The sequence below is a fragment of the Lactuca saligna genome, chromosome 1 (assembly GCF_052625555.1).
Source record: "Lactuca saligna cultivar CGN05327 chromosome 1, ASM5262555v1, whole genome shotgun sequence".
Classification (NCBI taxonomy): Eukaryota; Viridiplantae; Streptophyta; class Magnoliopsida; order Asterales; family Asteraceae; genus Lactuca; species Lactuca saligna.
Genome location: NC_136417.1, coordinates 14,474,541 through 14,497,131, shown reverse-complemented (window position 1 = coordinate 14,497,131; position 22,591 = coordinate 14,474,541). Strand labels below are relative to the sequence as shown.

The following is a 22,591-nucleotide window of genomic DNA, read 5'->3' as shown; positions in this document are numbered from 1 at the left end:
ATAACGATTTAACGCTTTACATTTCAAAGAAGATGGCCTACAAAATAATATCAAAACTGTGAAGGGCATAGTTTTTGTAGACAATGCTACCACTGTTTCCGGCCACTCTTAATTAGAATAAATGAGCTTGTTTTGGTAACTTCTGAATAGAACCATTCAAAGGTCACATCTAAATCGATCAGCATTCAATACGTTGTTTGGTACAATCCCTAAACAACCTCCTATGAAACTGTCTATGAACAGTTGAACAATCTTATATTCTCTTAACCATTAAAATGTTGGAACCATGGAAAATGTTTGGGACTGGTACCAAATATATGAGTGAGTTTTATTGCTTCAAAAAGCAACCCTTTTATGTCCCCCTTCTACATAACATTATATAAAGGCCATTAAGGTCCAAAAACAACCCAGTTCATCAAAAAAACACAAACCATGTCCTCATTCAATTACAATGTGAGCAACTATAGTTTTTAAAATAGCAAAAGACTTGACACCAATTTCAAGCAATGGTGATGACATCATCTTTTGTTGGCATAAAAATAAAGAGCATATGCCAAGAGCATGATGATTATAGGTAGAACCAACATTACAATAGTGTTGTTGGATGATCCACCAGCAGAAGCTTGTTTTGAACCAGAAGCTGAAGGTGGCTTGTAGTATTGTCCTTTTTTTGGCAAAGTGTTCACATCAATATCACCAACATAGTAATCTTTCAACATGTCTCTTGCATTTTGACTGTGCCCCACATCTTCAAATTCCTCTGTTGCATCTTTCCCTTCAAAAAAAAAAAAATTAAATGTGTTATTATGATATATTTATTATGCAAGAAAGAGAGAGAAAGAGGAAAGGAATTTGGTGTCAAGTGTCTTACTGGTGGCTAACACTAGGACTTCATCACCTCCAGGATGATCATCAAGAAAAGGTGTAATGTCATACACCTATTATGTCACAATACAAAGAAAAAAAAACAAGCATGATCAGACATTAAATCAGGTTACTAAGGTTCTCAAAAAAGTAAAATGACAATTTGTGAAAAGATCTGACCTTTCCTGAAATAATAAGCCAACAATCCTCTTTTGTAGCGTGCTTTGAAACCTCTTCAAGTGAAAGAACTTTGGCCTCTGAACCCATTTCTGATCTGCCGTTACCAACTACAAAATATATATTGTAATATAAATTTCTTTTCACAATCAACAACATTATGCTGCCTTTCGTCCATTATCAAACCAAATTCAGCTCAAAATTAACCACATACCAAAAGTAATTACAAGTTATATGCAATTGCTGGTTATTATTTTTAGGCAAAAAAAAAAAAAGAACCAACAACAGTTAAACTAAATTAACACCAAACATTGAATTCGATTGATTTGATCATATGCTATTTGCTAGAGGTTCATTTAACTGTATAAGCATGTAGAATACAAGTTCTAAGATTTTTAACGTGAGCCAAAATTACAATCATTATACTGAATCTTTGCATGTTCTACGATTGTGATACTGAATCAAAACATCACCAATCCAGATTAACCCAACAACCAAAATCAGCTCAAAATCGATTTCTTTTGCAACTACCGGTTACTGGTTCAGACTTCAGATTACTCACCAGGTTCATCAATTACCAAAAAAAAAAAAAAAAAAAAAAAACCGTGTAACTGGGGTTCCAAAACAGAATCACCCAACAACCAAATCGTTTTCTTTTACAAAACCCACTGTGTATCAAATGGGTAAAAACCATATGCAAAAAACAAAAACAAAAACGAAGCATAGATTATCAGATGCAATGTCAAGAAAAACGAAGATCGGAGGTGACTTACCAGATCGGAAACGGAGGTAGCAACCGACGCCGGCAGCGGTGGTCTGGAGCTAAGATCGGAGGAGGATCGTCGGTGGGAGAAAAACAGAGGTGTGGATCGTTTGTGAAGAAAGAGCGATACAGGAGAGGGGAAAGAACGAGATCTGTGATCTGTGTATAATTATTATCGAAGCTAGAAGAAGGAGCTAAGGAGGAGGCTGTCGATGGATTTTGCTGGTGTGATACCGGACGCGCAAGATTAGAAAGGTGTTGGGCTCAACTTTGTGGACTAGCTACATTTCATTTTGGCTGCTGAAAAAAATATTATTTTTACGAGTTTTATCATTTCAAACCAAAGATATATTCATTTTAAGGAGTTATAACGGATCAAATTCAACAACATACTCATTTTAATAAGTTGTATCAAACCCAAAAACGTGTTTTAAGAAGTTGTACCGTATGCATTTAAATTGTATCGATCCAAACAAGTCCAAAAATCGGAAAACCTAGACCTAGACCTGGTAAGTCGCATCCAGTCCGATCCACGGTCCACAAGATTCTCTGAAACCGGTTCGGTCCAAGAGTCAGTATGATCCGATCCAAATGCTTACCTCTAGCTGTCACCATTTGTTTGTGGAGTATGTCATACACGGGCAAACAAAAAGGGAGTGGCGTTTCCTTTCTTTTAATTTATTTTTGTTTGACATTCATAACTTATTTTAATGAAAGGAAAACTTAGTGATCTTTTTAGAAATATGATATATGCTCCTTAAGTTCAAAAAACTTATTATATGGTCCATGTGTTTTTAAAACTTTTTAAAAAATGTCATTATTAGAGCTGACAAAATTGTACTATGGAAAACCAACCAACATGTTACCAACCGAAGCAAAAAAGTTGGTAGTCAATATGTTTGGTAGCCAACATCCTTGGTCGGTAGTACCGTACCAATTAAGCAATCTTGACACGGTAATGGTACAAAAGTTTGAATACCATGGTAATATTGTACCAACCAATTCATTATATATATATATATATATATATATATATATATATATATATATATATATATATATATATATACATACATACATACGAAATCGTACCTATATTCCAATTAACAAGTGTCTTTAATTTTTGCAGTTTTAAGAATATGATATAAGTCATTTGATTGCATTAATTAATAGTTATCACTTTAAAACACAAAATTAAAATGTTACTTTAACTTTTTTTCAATAGAATTCTTTTGTAAGCTAAAAGAACTATGAAACTAATTTGTTTATGAAACTAATTTATTTACTAAATGTCAAAATTACTCGATATTTTTGTTAAATCTTACAATAAAATATTAAAATTTGGTATATACCATTACTAATTTGTACCAATTAAAATTGTTGGTAGCCAAACATATTGGTACCAAGTATACTTGGTATGGTTCTGGTAGAAAATTTTATATACCAATTATTATTGGTACGGTACACGGTTTAGAGAAAAAAAAAATCGGTACCATACTAATTCCACCCCTAGTCATTATTGTTTACTCCGTCAAGTTTTATCCGTTGAGCATTTCCGTTATTTTACCACCACAGGGACCATTTATGAATTTTTGTCTTATTTAAACAAAAGAAAAATAAAATATAATTATTTAATATACAAAAAGTCTCTCTCTCTCTCTCTCTCTCTCTCTCTCTCTCTCTCTCTCTCTCTCTCTCTCTCTCTCTCTCTCTCTCTCTCTCTTCTTATTTAAACAAAAGAAAAATAAATTTTTTTTAATCTACAAAAGCTCTCTCTCTCTCTCTCTCTCTCTCTCTCTCTCTCTCTCTCTTTTGTCTTATTTAAACAAAAGAAAAATAAAATATAATTATCTAATCTACAAAAGGTCTCTCTTTCTCTTCATTTTTTAATTTTATCTTGCTTTTGTTTGTTGAAAAATTTGAAAGAAACGATAAAGGCTTTAATCCATCTTAGATGCTTTCATTATCTCAATTCTTGATTATTATTATTATTTTATAAGGTATCAATATTGCGACACATTTTTTAGGGTCAAACTGGGTCTATGAATATCATGTTTGGATCTCTCAAAGCAGGTGAAGTAAGAAGGTGGATGATTATTGCATTCATGATGACCTTGTTATTGATTTCTTGACAAATTATTTGAGGATTTGAAGGTAAACTATTGATCTTTTCGAATTCTTCCATGCATGGGTGACCAAAAGAATTCATAAGTTCAGGCAGCTATATTTGATTTTTCCTTCGATACCTTTACCATTACAAAACCCCCCAAAATTCTTGTTAATCAGAAACCCTAATCCCAAATTATCATTAATTTTGTTATCATTAACTAAATCAATTCAATTTTTTGCCTAGTGTTGTAAAGTAGATTAATATCATTCTAGTCAAATCTCATTCAATTACCTGGAATCTTATTATTAATCTTGAGATAAATTGTTTCATCAGGTTAGACACGAAGCACGACCTCATTTGTAGCCTTATCCAAATCCATCCAAAATTTCGTTTGTATAGATTTCTTGGTAATATGATTCTTGATCTTACTCAATTTCTAATCTCGAATAAAGGATTTGCACCAGAGGAAACATAAAGTGCCATTAAAGAGGGGAGTCTTCAGAGGAATTAGTTTTTGTGTGCCGAAAGCCTAACTGCTTGAAGTGCTGGTTTATGTTCAAAAGTTGAAAGCTTTTTTTAGTTTAAATGGAAAGCTTTCACATGATGGAGGACAACGATCTATTTAGGTTTGTTAAGGATGATGATCAGATGGATTTGACTCCTGGTAACAAAGTGGTTGACACCAATTTTTGTGTTAAAGCTAATACAGAGATTATGTATGCATGTGTTTTTTAGGGGAGAGAGGGGGACCCTTTGTATTATATATATATATATATATATATATATATATATATATATATATATATATATATATGTGTGTGTGTGTGTGTGTGTGTGTGTGTGATGGGTTTTACATGCAATAACGTGGATAAATCATTAACACTTAACGGTACACGCAACATATTAGATCTATGTCATACACTATTGAAGTAACATTCTAATGAACAACAAAACCTATGAACCCTATGCTAATTTTGAAAATGACAAACAAGTTATGGTTTTGCATACCTTTTGTTATTGCAGTAATAAAAACCTTCTTGAAATATTCTTGGAAGCAAGCACCACAGGTATTGTGCCTCTAATGGTTCACACTCAAACCCTAGCACCAAGGAACTTGAAGAAAGAGAGGAGAGAGGAGGAAAGAGAGCAAGATTTTGGCTTAACCATTCTCTAGAGGTCATGGCTGAAATTAGGATTGCAGGGGGTCACTATATAGTGTAAGAAGGAAACCCTAGATAACCCTAAAATGAATAAAATAATGTTATTTCCTTCTGGTAATTATCCAGCTTCCTAATTATCTTCAAATGATAATTCTAGAATCCAAAATCCCTACAAAACCATCCAAGGCTTCTATGAAGATTTAGGAATGCCTCTTTCTCAACTATTGAACAATTATATTTTAACCCCTATACTTTTAATTAATTCCATTAATCCCAAAATTAATTCTAATTAATTTCTGATTAATTATTAGTCAAATATCACTATTTATAATTAATAATATATTATCACAATATATTTTAAAAAATCAATTATTTTGCTTTCAAATTAATTTATTAATCATATAATAAATTAATAAATCAATATCACTCTCTAGAAAAGTAATCTTATTCAATTACTAGGATTGAGGGCAACCCAAAAGGACTGTGCTCCTATCAATTCAAGTTTATACCAAATATAGTTATGGTCTTAGACACCCAATCCAACAGTCTCCCACTTAGATAAGTCTGTGACTATAATTGCGAGTATAACTTCCAAACTGATCAGCAACTTGTAGCTTCCAAAATTCGTTGTCGAACTCTAACCCAATCAATTACGTGTCCTAAGATAAGTGATCAAATATCCATCCATTGTACAAGATATCATACGGACATGAGACATGGATTATAATCAATCTCATTGTCCAAGATTTTTTTTCCTGATTTTTGATTTGTGATGACGGCATAAGACTTCTACTTAAACACACCATTTAGTCTTAGATAGGCCTAGAACTTATAAATCAACACCAAATCACTGGGGGGGGGGGGGCCCAAAGATATCGCTTTTCATGTTAGGTCAAAAGGAATGAATAAACTCTGACTTATATGCTTGCATCTTTTACTCATCAAATCATACATGACAGTACTTTTATAACATCAAGTTACCGATGCGTTTACGCATTACCAACGTACGGCCAACTTGTAAATTACAATTCATATATCTTAGTTTCAAGAATATAAGATATTATCATCTTAAAATTATTCGTGATAACATCCATGAACTAATTCTCTGAGTGTGGATTTATCCAATACTCAAGATCCCCATTTTCTAAGTACTTATGAACATTGTAGCAATCTTATTGCAATGTCTAATCTCCATAAACAATCTACAATTAAATTCATGACAATCTTATTTCACTACCTACTTCCAAAAGTATGAGCGACTGTGGAATTTCAAATAATCAAATTATTCAAGAAGTAAAACATATAAAGTGAAACACAATAATAACATAATTAACTATGGTCTCAAAACAATTGAATATAAATAAAACTTTTATTATTTAATCACCATAACAATTTAGACTTTATTCATTGTATAATGTTTTGAGTAATCAACTAACCATCTAAATTAAACATCGATCAATCCATGTTATGAACATGCATAATATGCCTCTTTATGGTCCTTTCTTTATGAACAAATCGACTGGAGACTATTCTAATGATGCTCATTTCACAATTCCAAATTCTTGTCACTACTAAAACGTGTTAGAATTCCAACCTTACATGCATTATCCTTCTGCGATGTCGAGGATTAAAAGTCACAGAGACTTAGCCAATGATATTACAAAATGTTCCATTGAAACTTTGTTACTAAAAACAATTCCATGGTAATGAAGTTTTAAATTAAAGGTACACTCCTTGAACATTTCTTCTGCATTATAGTATCCAACTCACTTATAGATTCAACAATCAACTCTCACTATGGAAACATTTCCATATTCCCATATGACCATCAAATTTTGACCAAGAATCATCCCAATCCAAAACATGTCACTACGGTCCTTCCAAACTATACCATACTTCCAACTGTCTAAAAGCAACCAATCTTTTGGTATAACCTTAGAATGTTTCGGCAGTTGTTTAACAACTTTAGTCATACAAAATTCTAGTTCTTTTCTCTCTCAATGACCAAGGAATTTGTAAATATCAGACCAAGCAAATATTATAGCATATGTAATCGATCATATATATCCGAAGCATATGGGACTTGATTCATTATGACCTGATATCTATTCTGTCTCTTGCTAGAATATTTCCAAATATTGAATTTCCTATGTTGATTCATTTCAACATGATATTAATATATTTTTATGACTAAGTTCTATTTAACTATGCAATCTAAACTTTTAGATTCGAAACGAAGTATGAGTGCCCTCTCCCTTAAGTCTATCATAGAGAAACAATTCCCAAACTTTACAATTTGCAAATTGAAAACTTTGTTCCCTACAATAATATTGACAACTTGTAATACTAGCAGAACAATTATGTTTCCACGAGCATAACAATTATACTCCCACTAGCTTTGATATGTACCCAGAAATCAACTAGACTTCCAGAAATTAATACTCTTGACTTTCTTACTAAAGTGCAAATTTCTGATATGTGATGCTTCGATAAATCTCCAACTAGACTTCTTAGGCTTATACACCTTAATTAGATAGCATATATGTGTGTTTAAACCCCTTTAGAACTTGTGGCTATATGTCTTGAAGGATCAAACAATTCTTTGCCATTTCTTACAATTCAAAATACGAAGAGGGATTTTTTGAACCTCATAACTATAGTGGTGATGATTATGATGACATGTGTGGAATATGAAAGATCTAGTGAATTGTATATAAATCATGAACACATGGAGTAAATAAATATGGTTTTAAGCTCTCATTAGTTTTTGATAGAAATGGTACAAATGGGTTTGCTATTTCTCTCTAAAACTAACACTCCAAAATGATAATTACATAAATGAGTGTTACTCACTTCCTATTTATAGGAAATATAACTCATTACACAATACAAGTGGGTAAGCATAAATACATCCAAGCGTGACTTTGCACCCTAACATTATTATTCTCATAAATTAGAGCGAAACATTTTGCCACCTAGATTTTATGGTGTATACATTCCTATCCATGTGAATCTATCATTCCAACCTACAATCATAAGATAAGGTTTAGGACAAAACCAAATTTAAATTTAGCCTTCCTTTCATGGACCGAACTTCGCTTATTCTTAATTTATTGCCCTCTGGTAGCACAAGGGCCTACAATGTTTTCGTGTTGTTAAGCAGTTCGCCCATATTGATCAAAGTACTTTCACTGACCAACATGTTTTTCTTTTGCGGTTAAATGGAAAACATATAACTCATCAACATTGTCAACTCAACTGGAAGGTGCATAAAAACAAGAATGTGTCAGCTGAAAGTGATAGCTTATCAACCTCAGGTTGTGTGCTAGTGATGATGAAAAAGGTTTATTGTCAACTAACTCCTGAAACTCTCAAGATCAATAAGACTCCCACTAACTTCTTGATATACGATTTTTCTCTCAATGAACATTCCTTGATGACTAAAACAAATATTCAAAAGTTCGTGTGGATTCTTGACAATAAACACGTCATGGAATTGGTCTTAGTTCATCCTTTATTTTAAACAAAACATCACAACTTCCAATTCCAAATGATCTAGAGTATGAAAGCATTATTAATCCACATTTCATGAGGTGTTATAAACCTACTTAGTATGAAATTAGTTTTCAAGAGACGCTTTGTAGTAACTAGAGCATGGCTCTAGAACTTGATTGGAAACGAAGTATGACTTATCTCTGGACTAAACTATTTCAACAATATCTTATTCCTCTTCTTAGTCATATAATTATACTAAGATGTTCTTCAAGGAGTCAATTGTGATATAGTTCCACAGTCATTAAGGTGATCAGAAAACATGATACTAAAGCATTCTCCCTTCTTCTCAGATTAGAGATCTTTTATCTTTCTGCCTAATCAATTCTTGTTATTTGTTCTTCTACACTTTGAATCTTTTCAAAGTGTCAGAATCTTATAAACATAACTATATTTACTGAAACATTAGTAAATCATGACAAATAAAGTTATCGTCCTTTGTAGCATATCTGAATAGTCTACATCAACATGTACTATATCCATTAGTACTTCACGTGACTCACATAAACATGTGATCAATGAATTAGTCATAATTTTCCAACGATCAAGGTTCTCCTACATCACGTAATTTAAACTTCATGACTCCAAGTTTCTATCCAATTGAATTATTATGTCAGAATGTTCTATCTGAATGTTGTTATGCTATCAATAACCTATTTTTTTGGCTCACATGGTTATATATATTCATGATCTTTATGTTATACTTTCATAATCCCAGGTTCATGAAATGGAAATGGTTTCTACTGTTTAGGAAGCTCAAAAAGATAATCTCAAAACATTTAGTGACTACACGATGATAGTGTTAGAGGTTAGTTGCTACACAAAGTGAAAGTTACTCTTCAGTTTTGTATTTTGATATTTACTAAATTACCCTTTGTTTAATTTTTAATGTTTTTAGGTAATTTGATATCAAGTTGTTACACAGTTGACCTTTTTTTAATACTAAATGCCTTGTTTTTCTATTTGTCAAGATGACTGGCAAAACGGAAAAAGGGACTCTCTTCATAGATTGAGTTGTATTTCCACTTTACTAAGTACCAATGTGTAATGTCCCAAAAATACTAAGTACAAAATTCATTTTTAATCAACCAGAACCATTCATTCATTTGTTTCAAAAGATAATAAGAGTAAAATCATAATGTGAAATAAATCTTTGGGGGATGCAGTGCGGTCAATATGGTCCCTTACCTTTGGAACCAGAAGTACCCGATAACATTTTAGACATAAGCCATAAGCACAAAGCTTAGTGAGTTCCCCAAAATACCATATACCATACATACATTCACCATGGGCTATCCCCATGGTCTTTCCCTGAAATGTCATGGGCTAGCCCCATGGTCTTACATCTGGTACCATGGGATACCCCCATGGTCTTCCCTTGAAATTCCAAGGGCTACCCATGGTCTTACATACTAGTGACATGGGCTACCCCATGGTCTTTACTTGAAATGTCATGGGCTACCCTATTGTGTTATATCCAAGTGTCATGGTCTACCCTCATTGTCTTTTGTAAAATCCAGAAAACCCATACGAAATTTTTCATATTTAATAATGATACATTCAAATAAATCATTTGTTCAAAAACCATTATTCATAAATCCGAGATATAATGAAGACAACGAAGAATCTCGAATCATAAGGCTACTGATGTGTGTGTACAGACCCGCCTTCACAAACCAAATGGCTATCTTCAAAAATATATAATCCACAACTGTAAGAACAAATCTTAGTGAGTTCCACAAATATCTCATATAACACAACATAAAACAACAACCTTGGAACTATCAAAAATTTTGAATATCACATACAACATGCAATATAGAATATATGGGTCTTCATCAACCCTACGGACTATCAGCAGTCCTAGTAGCTAACAACACACCCTGTGGATTAACAACACACCTCACGGGTTATTAGCAACCTTGGGGACTATCAGTAGTCACATGAACTTACACCCGTACAGGAGTTATCAACAACTCAATTCACATGCAACAATAATCAACAAATAAGACCCAGTTGGTCAACACATACTACCACACATGCAAGTATAGTCTGAGAACTCACCATGCAAGTAGCATCTAAATTCCACAACTCTCACTTAGCAAAGACTAATTACCCTATCGGTCTGAAATCCAAAACCCTTAGTTTGACTAAAAGTCAACCATGGTTAAAAAAGTCAACATCAGCCAATGGTCACGACATGACTAGAAAAGGACAAAGTAGTTGCAAACACCACATCTCACGACGTGACAGGCTATTGCTCACATCGTGAGATCTACTCTATCTAGCTTTAAATATTAAGCTCTTAATCCCTTAATCCATTCCTTGAGATTTTCTAGAGGGTCTCCCCCAACCTTAAGGACCATAAAAACCGAAGCTTTACAACATGCATGACTTGAACACCGATTAGGCCAATAAGTGGGAAAATACGATCAAGACTTATGCTTGAAGTCTAAATTAATAATAAAACTTATATATGAACTCATACTAAAAGGAAATGCCTTAATGATCAACAAAGTTGCTAACTTTGTGGATCCCATGCATGCTATCAAACCCATCCATAAAAAGGAAAGCATAAATCTTAGATCTAGCATGCATTAGAGATAAAAGTAGAAGCTTTATGACATATAAGGGCCCAAAATCACTTCAAGGTGATGAGGTAGGAGCTTGATTGGCAAAAGGATGCACCCAAAGAGTCTTCTTCTTCTTTAAAGAACCAAAAATCACTAAATGAGCACCAAACATCACCATGAAGAACTAGGGTTAGCATTTCTGAGATTTATAGAGATGAAGATTGAGAAATGAACCCTAAAACCAAGTTTAGGGTGCTTAAATATGAAGCACACCCTAAAAGATCACGGGTTTGGACTGCAGCATCTCTCACGTTGTGAGCCCTTATGTCTCACATCTTGAGAATGATCCAAAACATGCTTTCTCATGTTTTGCTTGACACGTCGTGACTACCCAATGGTCATGTCGTGATCACCCAAATATCTGAGTGGGTACAATACCATCTGGGTAATAGTGGATCGATTGACTAAATCTGCCCACTTCTTGCCAATTAAAGAAAAATTCAAGATGGAGAGACTCACACGAATGTACATCCAAGAAATAGTTCGATTGCACGGTATACATGTGTCCATTATCTCTGATCGAGGTAGCAGGCTCACCTCGAGATTTTGGCAGTCCCTATAGAAAGCTCTTGGAACTAAGCTGGATATGAGTACAACTTACCATCCTCAGATAGATGGGAAGAGTGAGAGGACCATCCAAACCTTAGAAGACATGTTGTGAGCATGTGTCATCGACTTTGGTAAGTCGTGTGACACCCATTTTCCATTGATCGAATTTTCCTACAACAACAGTTATCATACCAACATCAAGACTGCACCGTTCGAAGCCCTCTATGGCTGCAAGTGTAGATCTTCTCTGTGCTGGGCTGAGGTGGGCAACACGCAGCTAGCAAAAGGGCAAGTCCCTGACAGCACTCTCACTGGTCCAGAAATCATCCGCAAAACCACAGAAAAGATCGTACAAATCTGAGAACGACTAAAAGCCTCACGAGATAGACAAAAGAGCTACGCCGATAAACGACGAAAACCCTTTGAGTTCCAGGTTTGAGACCATGTTCTTTTGAAGGTCTCACCCTGGAAAGGCGTGATACGCTTTGGAAAGCGTGGAAAGCTAAATCTGGGGTATATAGGACCATTCGAGATCCTTGCTAAGATTGGTACCGTAGCCTACAAACTTCGTCTACCCCAAGAACTTAGCAACATTCATCCTGTCTTCCACATCTCGAATCTTAAGAAGTGCTTATCCAACGAAACCCTTATGATCCCTCTCGATGATATTGAGATCAACAAAAACTTAAACTTTGTGGAAGAACTAGTAGAAATCATGGATAGAGAAATCAAACGAATGAAACAAAGTCGCATCCCGGTAGTGAAGGTTCACTGGAATGCCAAGCGGAGACCTGAATTCACTTGGTAGTGCGAAGATCAGTTGAAACAGAAGTATCCGCATCTCTTTCCAAATCCATGATTAGTATTCTATGTTCGAATTTCGGATAAAATTCCCTCTAACGGGGGGATGATGTGACAACCCGAAATTTCTTCTGTTATTTTTAACCCACCTCCATCAATAAAATTTAATTTTTATCTTTTTTCCGTTAACTTCTTGGGTTAAGTAAATCAACTAAGGTTATAGTTATAATTTCATACCACTCGGAAAACCAAAAATCATACGAAAAACTCATGATTCCTAGAAAAACAACGAGTTCAAGGCCAAGACAAGTTTACGGCCGTAAACTCGTGTACGTTCAGTGTCAGGTGGACCCCACCACCGACCATACCCCTGGCCTATAAATACAGGACCCCACCCTCATTTGAACATTCTTGGCCGGAAACACCCATTTTCTCTCTCTTAACCTCTTGATCGTAAACTCCATAAATCCATCATTTCACCCGAAAAACATCGGAAATCATCATTTGGAGCCATTTGGGAGCCTCTGGAACACTTTAGTCGAAAACCAACACTCTTTTTCTTGAGTTTATGGCCGTAATCCCCCAGATCTTCAAAAGCCGCAAACCTAGTTCACGGACGTAAACCCTGTTCACGACTGTAAACCCGGTTCTCGACCGTAAACTCCATTTACGGCCGTAAACTCCATATACGGCCGTAAAATGCTCTTTCATGGGGAAAAGTCTGTTTTCCTCGATCCAACCAAGTCCCGGTAACATTCCTTAACCAAAACCAAGTTTTTATCTAATACTTTATCTAACGAATTCACTAATTTAGATACATATATATGTATTTATGTGGTATTAGGATTCCGTTAAGTGCAACGTACATCAACTCAAGGATCGTCCAGTTCAATCCTTGGCATCCAACCAACTGTGAGTTCATACCCCTATGCTTTTATAGTTTTTAAAACATTTTCAGGAGGGAAATACAAGCCAAACATAAAGGTTTTCGCAACTTAAAAACCGATGCAATTACAATGGTTTTATTCCAAACATTTAGATACTTTATCCATTTTGTAATATGCGGAGCATACGAGACGTTTTTCTAAACAAAATTGCATAGTTTTCAGAACAGTATATGAACACAACTTACCAGCCAAACTATAATAGGTATAGTTTGGGGAATTCGTTACCAGTTTTACAGATTTAAATTTCGTACAAAGTCAAACACATAAACTATGTTAGATTTAGTTTATCCATTACTACATATAGAAAACAAGAGTATTTTTCTAAATAATTATTTTTGCATATAATTATTTATACTCTACACCGTATACAACGATTTCGAACACGAGAACAACTGAACAACACATAAACTAGTTAATACAGGATTGTGAGATATCTCTTCATCGTACCCTTTGGGGTACTGGCAAATCCTCTACATTTAGTATAGCCAGAGTCTCCTGGAGGGAGAGCGTGAAATTTGTGAATAGATCTATTTGGGATCGACAATCCCACACCTAAACTATTAGCTACAGTTAGGCAGTCATGCGTGGGGTGACAAATTTTGTAACATACGACGCTTGAAGAAACGTCGCGGAGGTCATCAGTCACATTAGCATGGCTATACAAACTCACAATAGTGTAACTAACCTTTATTTACGGGATTTTCCTTCTTCAATAGTTTTATTATAATTAATAAGACTACCTACATACTATATTGGAGGGTATTCCAGGGACACAACCTTTGGTTTTATTTTAAGTAATAAAACTACCTTACAAACTGGTGATAGCCAGGGTTTTCAACAGAACATACATCACTTACTGGTGGTAGCCAGGGTTTCCAACGTAACACATCTTACTTACTGGTGATTGACCAGGGTTTTGATACAAACAATATTTTACTTATAATGAAAAGAAATCATTTGTACAAATTCAGTGACTAGTTTTCAATACAAAAACATGCTTATGAACTCACCAGCTTTATGCTGATACGTTTTCAAAACCACTTGTATTCTCAGGACAATGATAGACAGGTACCTTTGCCAGCTTTTGGAGAAGACGGAGCATTTTGGAGTCTCGTCTTTATCTTTTGCTACTTTTGATGTATACAAACTATGTTTTCAAACAGATGTAAATATTCATATTACAATGTATTGGTTGTGTTTACTTTGATTGCTATGATACGATTGTTGTGATACTACGCATGACGTCACCCGCCCCCGGACGTTTCCGTCGTCTGTTCTGACGGTTCGAGGGTGTGCCACGTTTGAGGTAAAAAGCTCTCATCTTGATGGTTCTTTATGCTAGATCCAAATCAGGGTGTTATTTGTGCATTTTTGGGTCTTTTAAGCCATATTTAAGATTATGGTCTACTCCAGAAGCCATGGATGTTAGATCTTTGCACATTTAAGGTCCCTTGTCCATAAAATGCATGAGTTATTTTGGTCCACGCATGTGTTAGGTTCATTGTTATGGTTGTCTTTTTGTTTTGGGTCTTATTAGGACATGCATGAGAGTAAAGTTGCCAACTTTATGTGGTAAGTCACCATTTAGGATCAGATCTGAGATTTTAGTATGATGGCTTAACCAATTAAGTGCTTAATGGGTTGATTTGGTTTTCTGTAGAGTACGTGGGGCGTACCTAGCACATATGTTGGGCGTATTGTCCCCATAAGGAGTACGCCAAGTGTAATCCTGAGTACGCCCAACGTACTCAACGGTTTGAGCATCGGATAACTTTGATTGGTTTGGGCCATATTTTGTGCTTTTAGGATTTAGACCTTTTTGGGACATTGAACTTCTGACTTTAGTCCATGGATAGACTATAGGCTTTCTTGGAATTAGGCCCAAGATTATTTTTGGGCCTAATTAGAAAGTTGTGCCATATTGGGCCTTGGGATGTCACTTAGGAATATGGGCCTTTTGAGCAAATGGGTTGGGACTTGGTTTTGGGCCAAGTAAGAAAAGGGTAAAATGGTCTTTTACCCTAGATGATGAACATGTAATTTAGATTCTTGATTATGGATCAATGTCCAATTATTAATTGAATATTATTTGATGGTGCTAGTATGAGGATTTTCATGATCAGCAGACCGAGATTTTATTTGATAGATTCAGCAGCTTGAGGTGAATTTCCTCACTATGTTTAGTGGGTTGAAGGCATCAATGCCGACCATGGTTATTTATGATTATGATGCTAGTTTTCTACGTGACTTTACATGTATGTTTTCTGATATGTTTACCGGGTGGGGCCCAATGTCGGGCACGGCCTGATGATTATATTGTATGCTATTTATCTTTGTGATTTTGCATGTGTTTTTGTGTTTGTATGTATACCAGGCGGGGCCCTATGCCAAGCGGGCCCTGATGACTGACAATTCTGTTCTGAGCGGGGATCGATACCGGACATGACCCATTATATGTTGATATGTATGGTATGTGGTAATCTAGGGAACTCACTAAGATTTGTGCTTATGGTTTTTAATTTATGTTTCAGGTATTTCTGGTTCGAAGGGTAAGAGCTCGGGATGACTGCATTACACACACCACGTTGTTTCCACATTTTACATGATTCTGATGTACTTGGATGTTTATTGATACACACTGATTCACTATGGTTTTTACGATATTATTTTGAATAATGGTTTTATTAATTTAAAATTTGAAATTTTTAACCTTAAAATTTGGGACGTTACATATATAAATAATATTTTTAAAAGAAATGTAAAAAGAAGATATGTTGGTGTAAAAAATGAGGTCTTAATAGGTAAAGAGTAAAGACACACTCCTCTCACTTAGCCCATTAAGCATATCAATCTGTATCAAGTAAAAAAGAAATACAACTCTCTATCTTTCTAGATTAAGTTTTATCCTCATTAAATTCATCAAATAAAAAAGCACATTAGTTATCTCACTCTTTTTTAACACCTTACATAATGGATCTCAAACATAGTAGGAACCACTTCCATTCTTACATAAGATTGTGAAAAAATGTTGCGTATGGGCGATCGAGCAGACCAAGGACCATTTGACAAAAAAATTACTTGTATACACGTTCATATCCTGGTCCTGCAGATCGCCTGCTCAGAGAACGAGAACACTCCACACTTTTCACCACCATAGAAGATTTCTTATGGTTCAAATTCATTTGTTTTAAACGAAGGATTATCACCTTACACCTTAGACGATTTAGAAGCTTACTTATATAAATTCGAACCATATTACTACACAAAAAACGATAAAGACCTATTGGTATGTTTTGCTATTGCTTCCAGCTGTTTTATATTTGTTTAAAGATATCATATATGTTAGGGATGCTACTCATATAACAATAACCATCTTGTTCTCGTTGATGTCACTGAGATAGGTCATAAGTTTGGGAGTGATGGATGCTTTTGTTGAGTCAACGAGTAGAATTAGATGATATAGTTTGTTATATTTACAACATAATAAGCTTTCGATGGCATTGAAGTATAACATACAAGACGTTGCAACAGTTGTCTGGGGGAGGGGATGTGGATTAACAAATTAAGTGAGATTAAAGGCTCTAGAGTTTTTCCTTATAAAATGCTTTATGGTTGCTTTAATATCATTGTAACCAATGTAAATGGATTCTTAATGATTTTTTTTAAATGGTCAAAAATAAACTAATTCTTTTATTAATGTTTTCGTTGCCGTTTTTGAGAAAACTATCATTTTTAGTTATCAAAACCCATCATATGACATCAAGTTATTATAAAAAGGCATTTTGATGAAACTAATAATGCATAATAATTACACTCACTGAAGAATCGTTTAGAATTTAATATTTTATAGTTGTTATTGATGTTTCAATTGTTTCATTCATGAGTACTTTTAAACAATTAATACTTTTTGAAAATATTTTTGGATTTTTATATGATTTTAAAAAGTTAAAAATCATTGGATGACATTGAACTTTAAAAAAGTTGTATTAATTTCACAAAACAATTTTCTCATGACATGTGTGAGATAGATTTAAAATATGTTTTCTAAACTTAAAGTATTACAAATGACTTTGCAAAACAAATTTTATGTTCATTTTTGAAATTATAGAGTTTGTTAAAACGTAAGATTGTTATTAAAATGTTTTCATTACATATCGAATATTATTAACTATACATGTTACCGCAATATCAACAGAAAAAAAAAATCAAAATTAAAGTTATTAAAAAACTATTTAAGATAATTTATTTCATAAGAAAGATTGAATGGTTTGTTATGCGTTGCTTCAGAAAAATATGTTGGAAAAAATTGACATTATATTAATTATGAGAGTAAATTATTGAAATTGTCCCTATGGTTTGGTTAAAATTACACGTTTGGTCCCTAACTTTTCTTTTGCACTTGGATCGTCCCTATAGTTTGATTTTGTTGTGTTTTTCGTCTCTTACATACATAAAATTAGGGACCAAACGTGCAATTTTGACCAAACCATAGAGACGAAAAATGTAACAAAATCAAACCATAGGAACGATCCGAATGTAAAATAAAAATTAGGTACCAAATATGCAATTTTAACTAAACCACAGGGACGATTTCAGTAATATACTCTAATTATGATTACTTTGCTTCTAAAATAACTCATAATTAGAATTTTTTTTTCCTAGTTTACGTTTATGTAATAGGGTTGAAAGCACATTATAGGTTTTTTTATTTTGTTGTTTTGCATTAATTGTTTTAGATTGTTTGGCTTTTTGGGTCTCTCAATTTTTTTTTCTTTTTTTTTTCCTATAGATGAAGAGTCTCCAACCTATAATTGTATTAGTTTTTTTTTTTTTTTTTTTTTTTTTTTTTTTTTTTTTTTTTTTCTAATTAATAAATTTTTTTGAATGTTCCACCCTTTTTTGTCAAAAAAAATTATATCGATATATATCTTTAGCAAGTTGATATGTGTAGTTGGGTTATGTCCGTATGTTTTTAGCAATGTTCAACATAACGTAGACATGACTTGAAGACAATGTTAAACTTTAAGTTTTTTCAAGTTCTCACAAGTTATATCATTTGTAATGTGTGATTTAAGATGATAATTTATAAATAATTAATAATTTTATATATATATATTTTATGATATTATATATAACTTAAATAATTTTTTTTTAAAGTTTTATGGGAAATACAACCCTTAATGACGGGTTTTAACAAAACCATAAAAAACTTTTTAAAGCTTTGTTTTTTAGTATGGTCTATATTTAAGGTTGATATATAGGTAGTGTTTTGAATTGTGTTTTACTACTATCTTTTTCAAGCTTATGAATCACACATAAACCTATACAATATGGAATGCATCACGTTAAAAACTATGTGATTCTCGTTTATTTATAAAAATCTTTCACTTTTCAACTCTTGATATGAGTTAATATATAGAGTTATAAAGGAAAAACCATGGCCTGTGCTTCATTGGAAGTCGCGAATGCAAGGTTCGATTCACGTATCACGGTTCGCTTGTCTTTTTATACCCACATGCCTCGACTCTTGATTTAAAAAAATACATATAAACATCCATAATAATCGATACAGAAGAAGACTCATAAGATTGGATGCAGGTGAGAGGCATGCTACATTTTTGGCAATAAGCGGTGAACCGGATGGAGGATAGAGTGTGGGCGTTCATGTGCTACACCCCTTTCCTCACGTGTCCTACCATTCTATCATAGTCCACTCGCCCTTCAACCTCGTAGACACAACATGCCTCAGTTATAACTTAGTACAATATTTTAGTATGGAATTTTGAAGGAGCGTGCCCTCCACTCTCCAAATCCTTCCTTACTAAAAGTAGGAATACCATTTATTAGGATTTGGTATTAATTTAAAATATCGTTAGATAAAACTGTGGGACCCAATACACTTCTGCTCAAGACAGAAAACAAAACTAAAAACAAAAACAGAAAACTTAGTATGGCGGTTACTGCCTAGCTACCTTAGCTTGTTTGTTCCTTATAAATACCAACTACGCCTCTGGTTTTCATCTCAAACCAATACACAACACATAATACACAAAATGAAAGAACATAACAACATTACAAGTGACATTGAATCCCTCTGGCTTATCCTTTTCCCTCTCCTCTCGAAGTGCACATCGCTTGTTTTCTTTCTTCTTTTCCTTCTCAAATCCATATTTCACTGGGCTCATCCAGGTGGTCCAGCCTGGGCTAACCACAGCGTAATACCTGGTCCGAGGGGCTTTCCTTTCATCGGTAGCATGTTCCTCATGACCGGCTTGGCTCACCGGAAGATTTACGCTGCAGCTCAATCCTGCGGAGCTAAGCGTCTCATGGCCTTCAGTCTTGGCCAAACGAGGGTTATCGTCACCTGTCATCCGGACGTAGCCAAGGAGATACTCAACGGATCCGCCTTTGTTGATCGTCCAGTCAAGGAGTCGGCTCGCACTTTGATGTTCGACCGGGCCATCGGGTTTGCACCTTATGGAGCTTACTGGCGGACTCTACGACGGATCGCCGCCATGCATCTTTTCTGCCCCAAACAGATGAGAGCTTCCGAATGGCAGAGGAAGGTGATTTCCCAAGAGATGGTGGAGATGATGCATCATCAAAAGAGAGAATCGATATGCGTCCGAGATTTGATTAGGCGAGCCTCTCTCTGCAACATGATGTGGTCTGTTTTTGGAAGAAAGCACCGGTTGGCCGATTCAGACGACGTCCAACTGGTGGAGCTGAGGGAGCTTGTGGATGAAGGTTACGAGGTGTTGGGAATGTTTAACTGGACCGACCACCTCCCATGGCTGACGGACTTTGACCCGCAAGGGATCCGGTTCAGGTGCTCCAATCTTCTTCCTAAAGTCAAACACTTTGTCAACCGGATGATCCAAGAACACCGATCGCAAACCACGCCTAATTACTCTAACGCCGACTTCACCCACGTCTTGCTTTCGCTTCAAGGGTCAGAGAGATTATCGGATTCAGACATGATTGCCGTTCTCTGGGTGGGTAATTAATTAAGCCAATTTGAATTTTCTTTTATATATATATATATATATATATATATATATATATATATATATATATATATATATATATATATATATATATATATATATATATATATATATATATATATATATATATATTGTACATGTATATATATGTAATGAATATGGACATGCATGCAGGAGATGATATTCAGAGGAACAGACACGGTGGCTGTAATGATGGAGTGGATTCTAGCGAGGTTGGTACTGCATCCTGATGTTCAGTTAAAGGTACAAGAAGAACTGGACAGGGTGGTGGGGAGGTGTCGTCCCGTGACGGAATCTGACATTGCCAACTTGATCTATCTACCTGCGGTTGTCAAAGAGGTTCTCAGGCTACACCCACCAGGGCCACTCCTCTCTTGGGCTCGTCTGGCCGTTTCCGACACCACCGTTGACGGTCATCACGTGGCAGCGGGAACCACCGCAATGGTCAACATGTGGGCCATCTGTCGAGACCAACATCTCTGGAAGGAGCCGTCGGAGTTTCGTCCAGAAAGGTTTGACAAGGATTTTTCGGTGATGGGTTCGGACTTGAGGGTGGCTCCGTTTGGGTCGGGTAGGCGGAGCTGCCCAGGGAAGACTCTTGGATTGACGACGGTAAGTTTTTGGGTGGCGTCATTGTTGCAGGAGTTTGAATTGGATGGAAACGACGTTGACTTGACGGAGGTGTTGAAGCTATCATGTGAGATGGCTAACCCACTTATTCTTAACGTTCGACCAAGGTGTCCATCAACAACTTCCTTCCTTTAAATACCAAATGACCAAATAAACAAACAAACTAATAAATTACAGACAAGAAATAGCAAAATATGCATGCATGAGCCAGTTAGTGTAAAAACATACAAGTAAGGTTTATTTTTGTATATACCTTTCTTTCATAATCAAGATTAGGATTTTGATTGTACGAGATGTACCCTTGTAGCATAAACATATATAATATATAGCAATAGAAAGTTTAAATGGTTTTTGTTATAATCTCTTGCTTTAGTTTATAACTTTAACTCCTTGTTATTTCCTTTTCTTTGTAATGTTTATTTATCTATGTATATATTAATTAATTATATATATTGAAATTTAAAGGTATTTAAAGCGAAGTGATATATTGTTGATAATTTATTATGCCAGTTCCGTAAAGTAATGTAGAGAACAACAAATTTCATCCTAATGAAATTGACAGGAAAGTTATTTTTTCACAACCAGGAATACATGCGAGTATCTAGTATTTATAGATAAATGAGATATATAAAGTTTGAAACACTAAAAATAACTAATTAGTCATCATTGAACACAAAGTTTGAAACACTAAAATAACTTAACTAAGGGTATCTATAGTACATTGAACTATATAGATTTCAATGGATTATCATATCATTTTTCTACAATCTATAAAATTATATTATTTTCTTTCTTACAATATATTAAACTCTATAAAGTTCAATAGAATATTTCAAAAGGTAATTTGTAGTATATATTTAAGAATTAAAAACTTTTATTTTTTCCATTGAAAAGTTCAATGATCATTGAACTATGAATTCATTGAATTTCAATTTGACATCCCACAATGATAAAGTTTTATTAATTGAATGATACATATACATGTGCCATCATTTAACTCTCATTGAAGTCATCATTATAGATATTGTAAATAATAGGGGGAATAGAACTAAATGCAGTAAATAAATGAATTAAGTAAAATTAACTATAGGTTAGTCAAGCACGCTTGACCCCCCCCCCCCCCCCCCCCCTCTTCTTCTCCCAAAGCAATGAATTGATTAATACAAAAATCTTGTGACGAAAGAAACGAAATTGAGAATGAGGAGAGGCTCATTTGTAGGCAAAATGATTTTGCACAAAGAAAATGATGTTGTGATCATCACAAAGTAGCAGGTGACTAATGTAGAGGAAAATGATAGGTTAGTCACACAAGTTTGACACCCCCTCCCAAGGTAATCGGTGAACTAGTTAAAATCCACAACTTGTGACAAAAGAAAA

General features: G+C 34.6%; 2 protein-coding genes across 2 annotated transcripts; one reads left to right on the top strand and one right to left on the bottom strand.

Moving 5' to 3' along the window:
• Positions 1-304: 304 nt before the first annotated feature.
• Positions 305-2,045, bottom strand: LOC145013024 (cytochrome b5-like). The gene is made up of 4 exons (XM_078971855.1): positions 1,815-2,045; positions 1,045-1,151; positions 872-938; positions 305-775 (listed from the first exon to the last, which is right to left on the bottom strand). Exons 2-4 carry the CDS (start codon positions 1,129-1,131, stop codon positions 519-521), a joined length of 411 nt encoding a protein of 136 aa, XP_078827981.1. The 5' UTR covers positions 1,132-1,151; positions 1,815-2,045; the 3' UTR covers positions 305-518.
• A 17,545-nt stretch (positions 2,046-19,590) lies between these two features.
• LOC145048365 (cytochrome P450 78A3-like) lies at positions 19,591-21,420 on the top strand. The gene is made up of 2 exons (XM_078996831.1): positions 19,591-20,551; positions 20,738-21,420. Exons 1-2 carry the CDS (start codon positions 19,610-19,612, stop codon positions 21,347-21,349), a joined length of 1,554 nt encoding a protein of 517 aa, XP_078852957.1. The 5' UTR covers positions 19,591-19,609; the 3' UTR covers positions 21,350-21,420.
• Positions 21,421-22,591: the final 1,171 nt, after the last annotated feature.

Coding starts and splice junctions, on each gene's coding strand:
- LOC145048365 (XM_078996831.1), top strand. CDS start 19,610: ATGAAAGAACATAACAACATTACAAGTGACATTGAATCCCTCTGGCTT. Junction 20,552..20,737: donor ACATGATTGCCGTTCTCTGG/GTGGGTAATTAA, acceptor ACATGCATGCAG/GAGATGATATTCAGAGGAAC.
- LOC145013024 (XM_078971855.1), bottom strand. CDS start 1,131: ATGGGTTCAGAGGCCAAAGTTCTTTCACTTGAAGAGGTTTCAAAGCAC. Junction 939..1,044: donor GGCTTATTATTTCAGGAAAG/GTCAGATCTTTT, acceptor GTGACATAATAG/GTGTATGACATTACACCTTT. Junction 776..871: donor AGTCCTAGTGTTAGCCACCA/GTAAGACACTTG, acceptor TTTTTTTTGAAG/GGAAAGATGCAACAGAGGAA.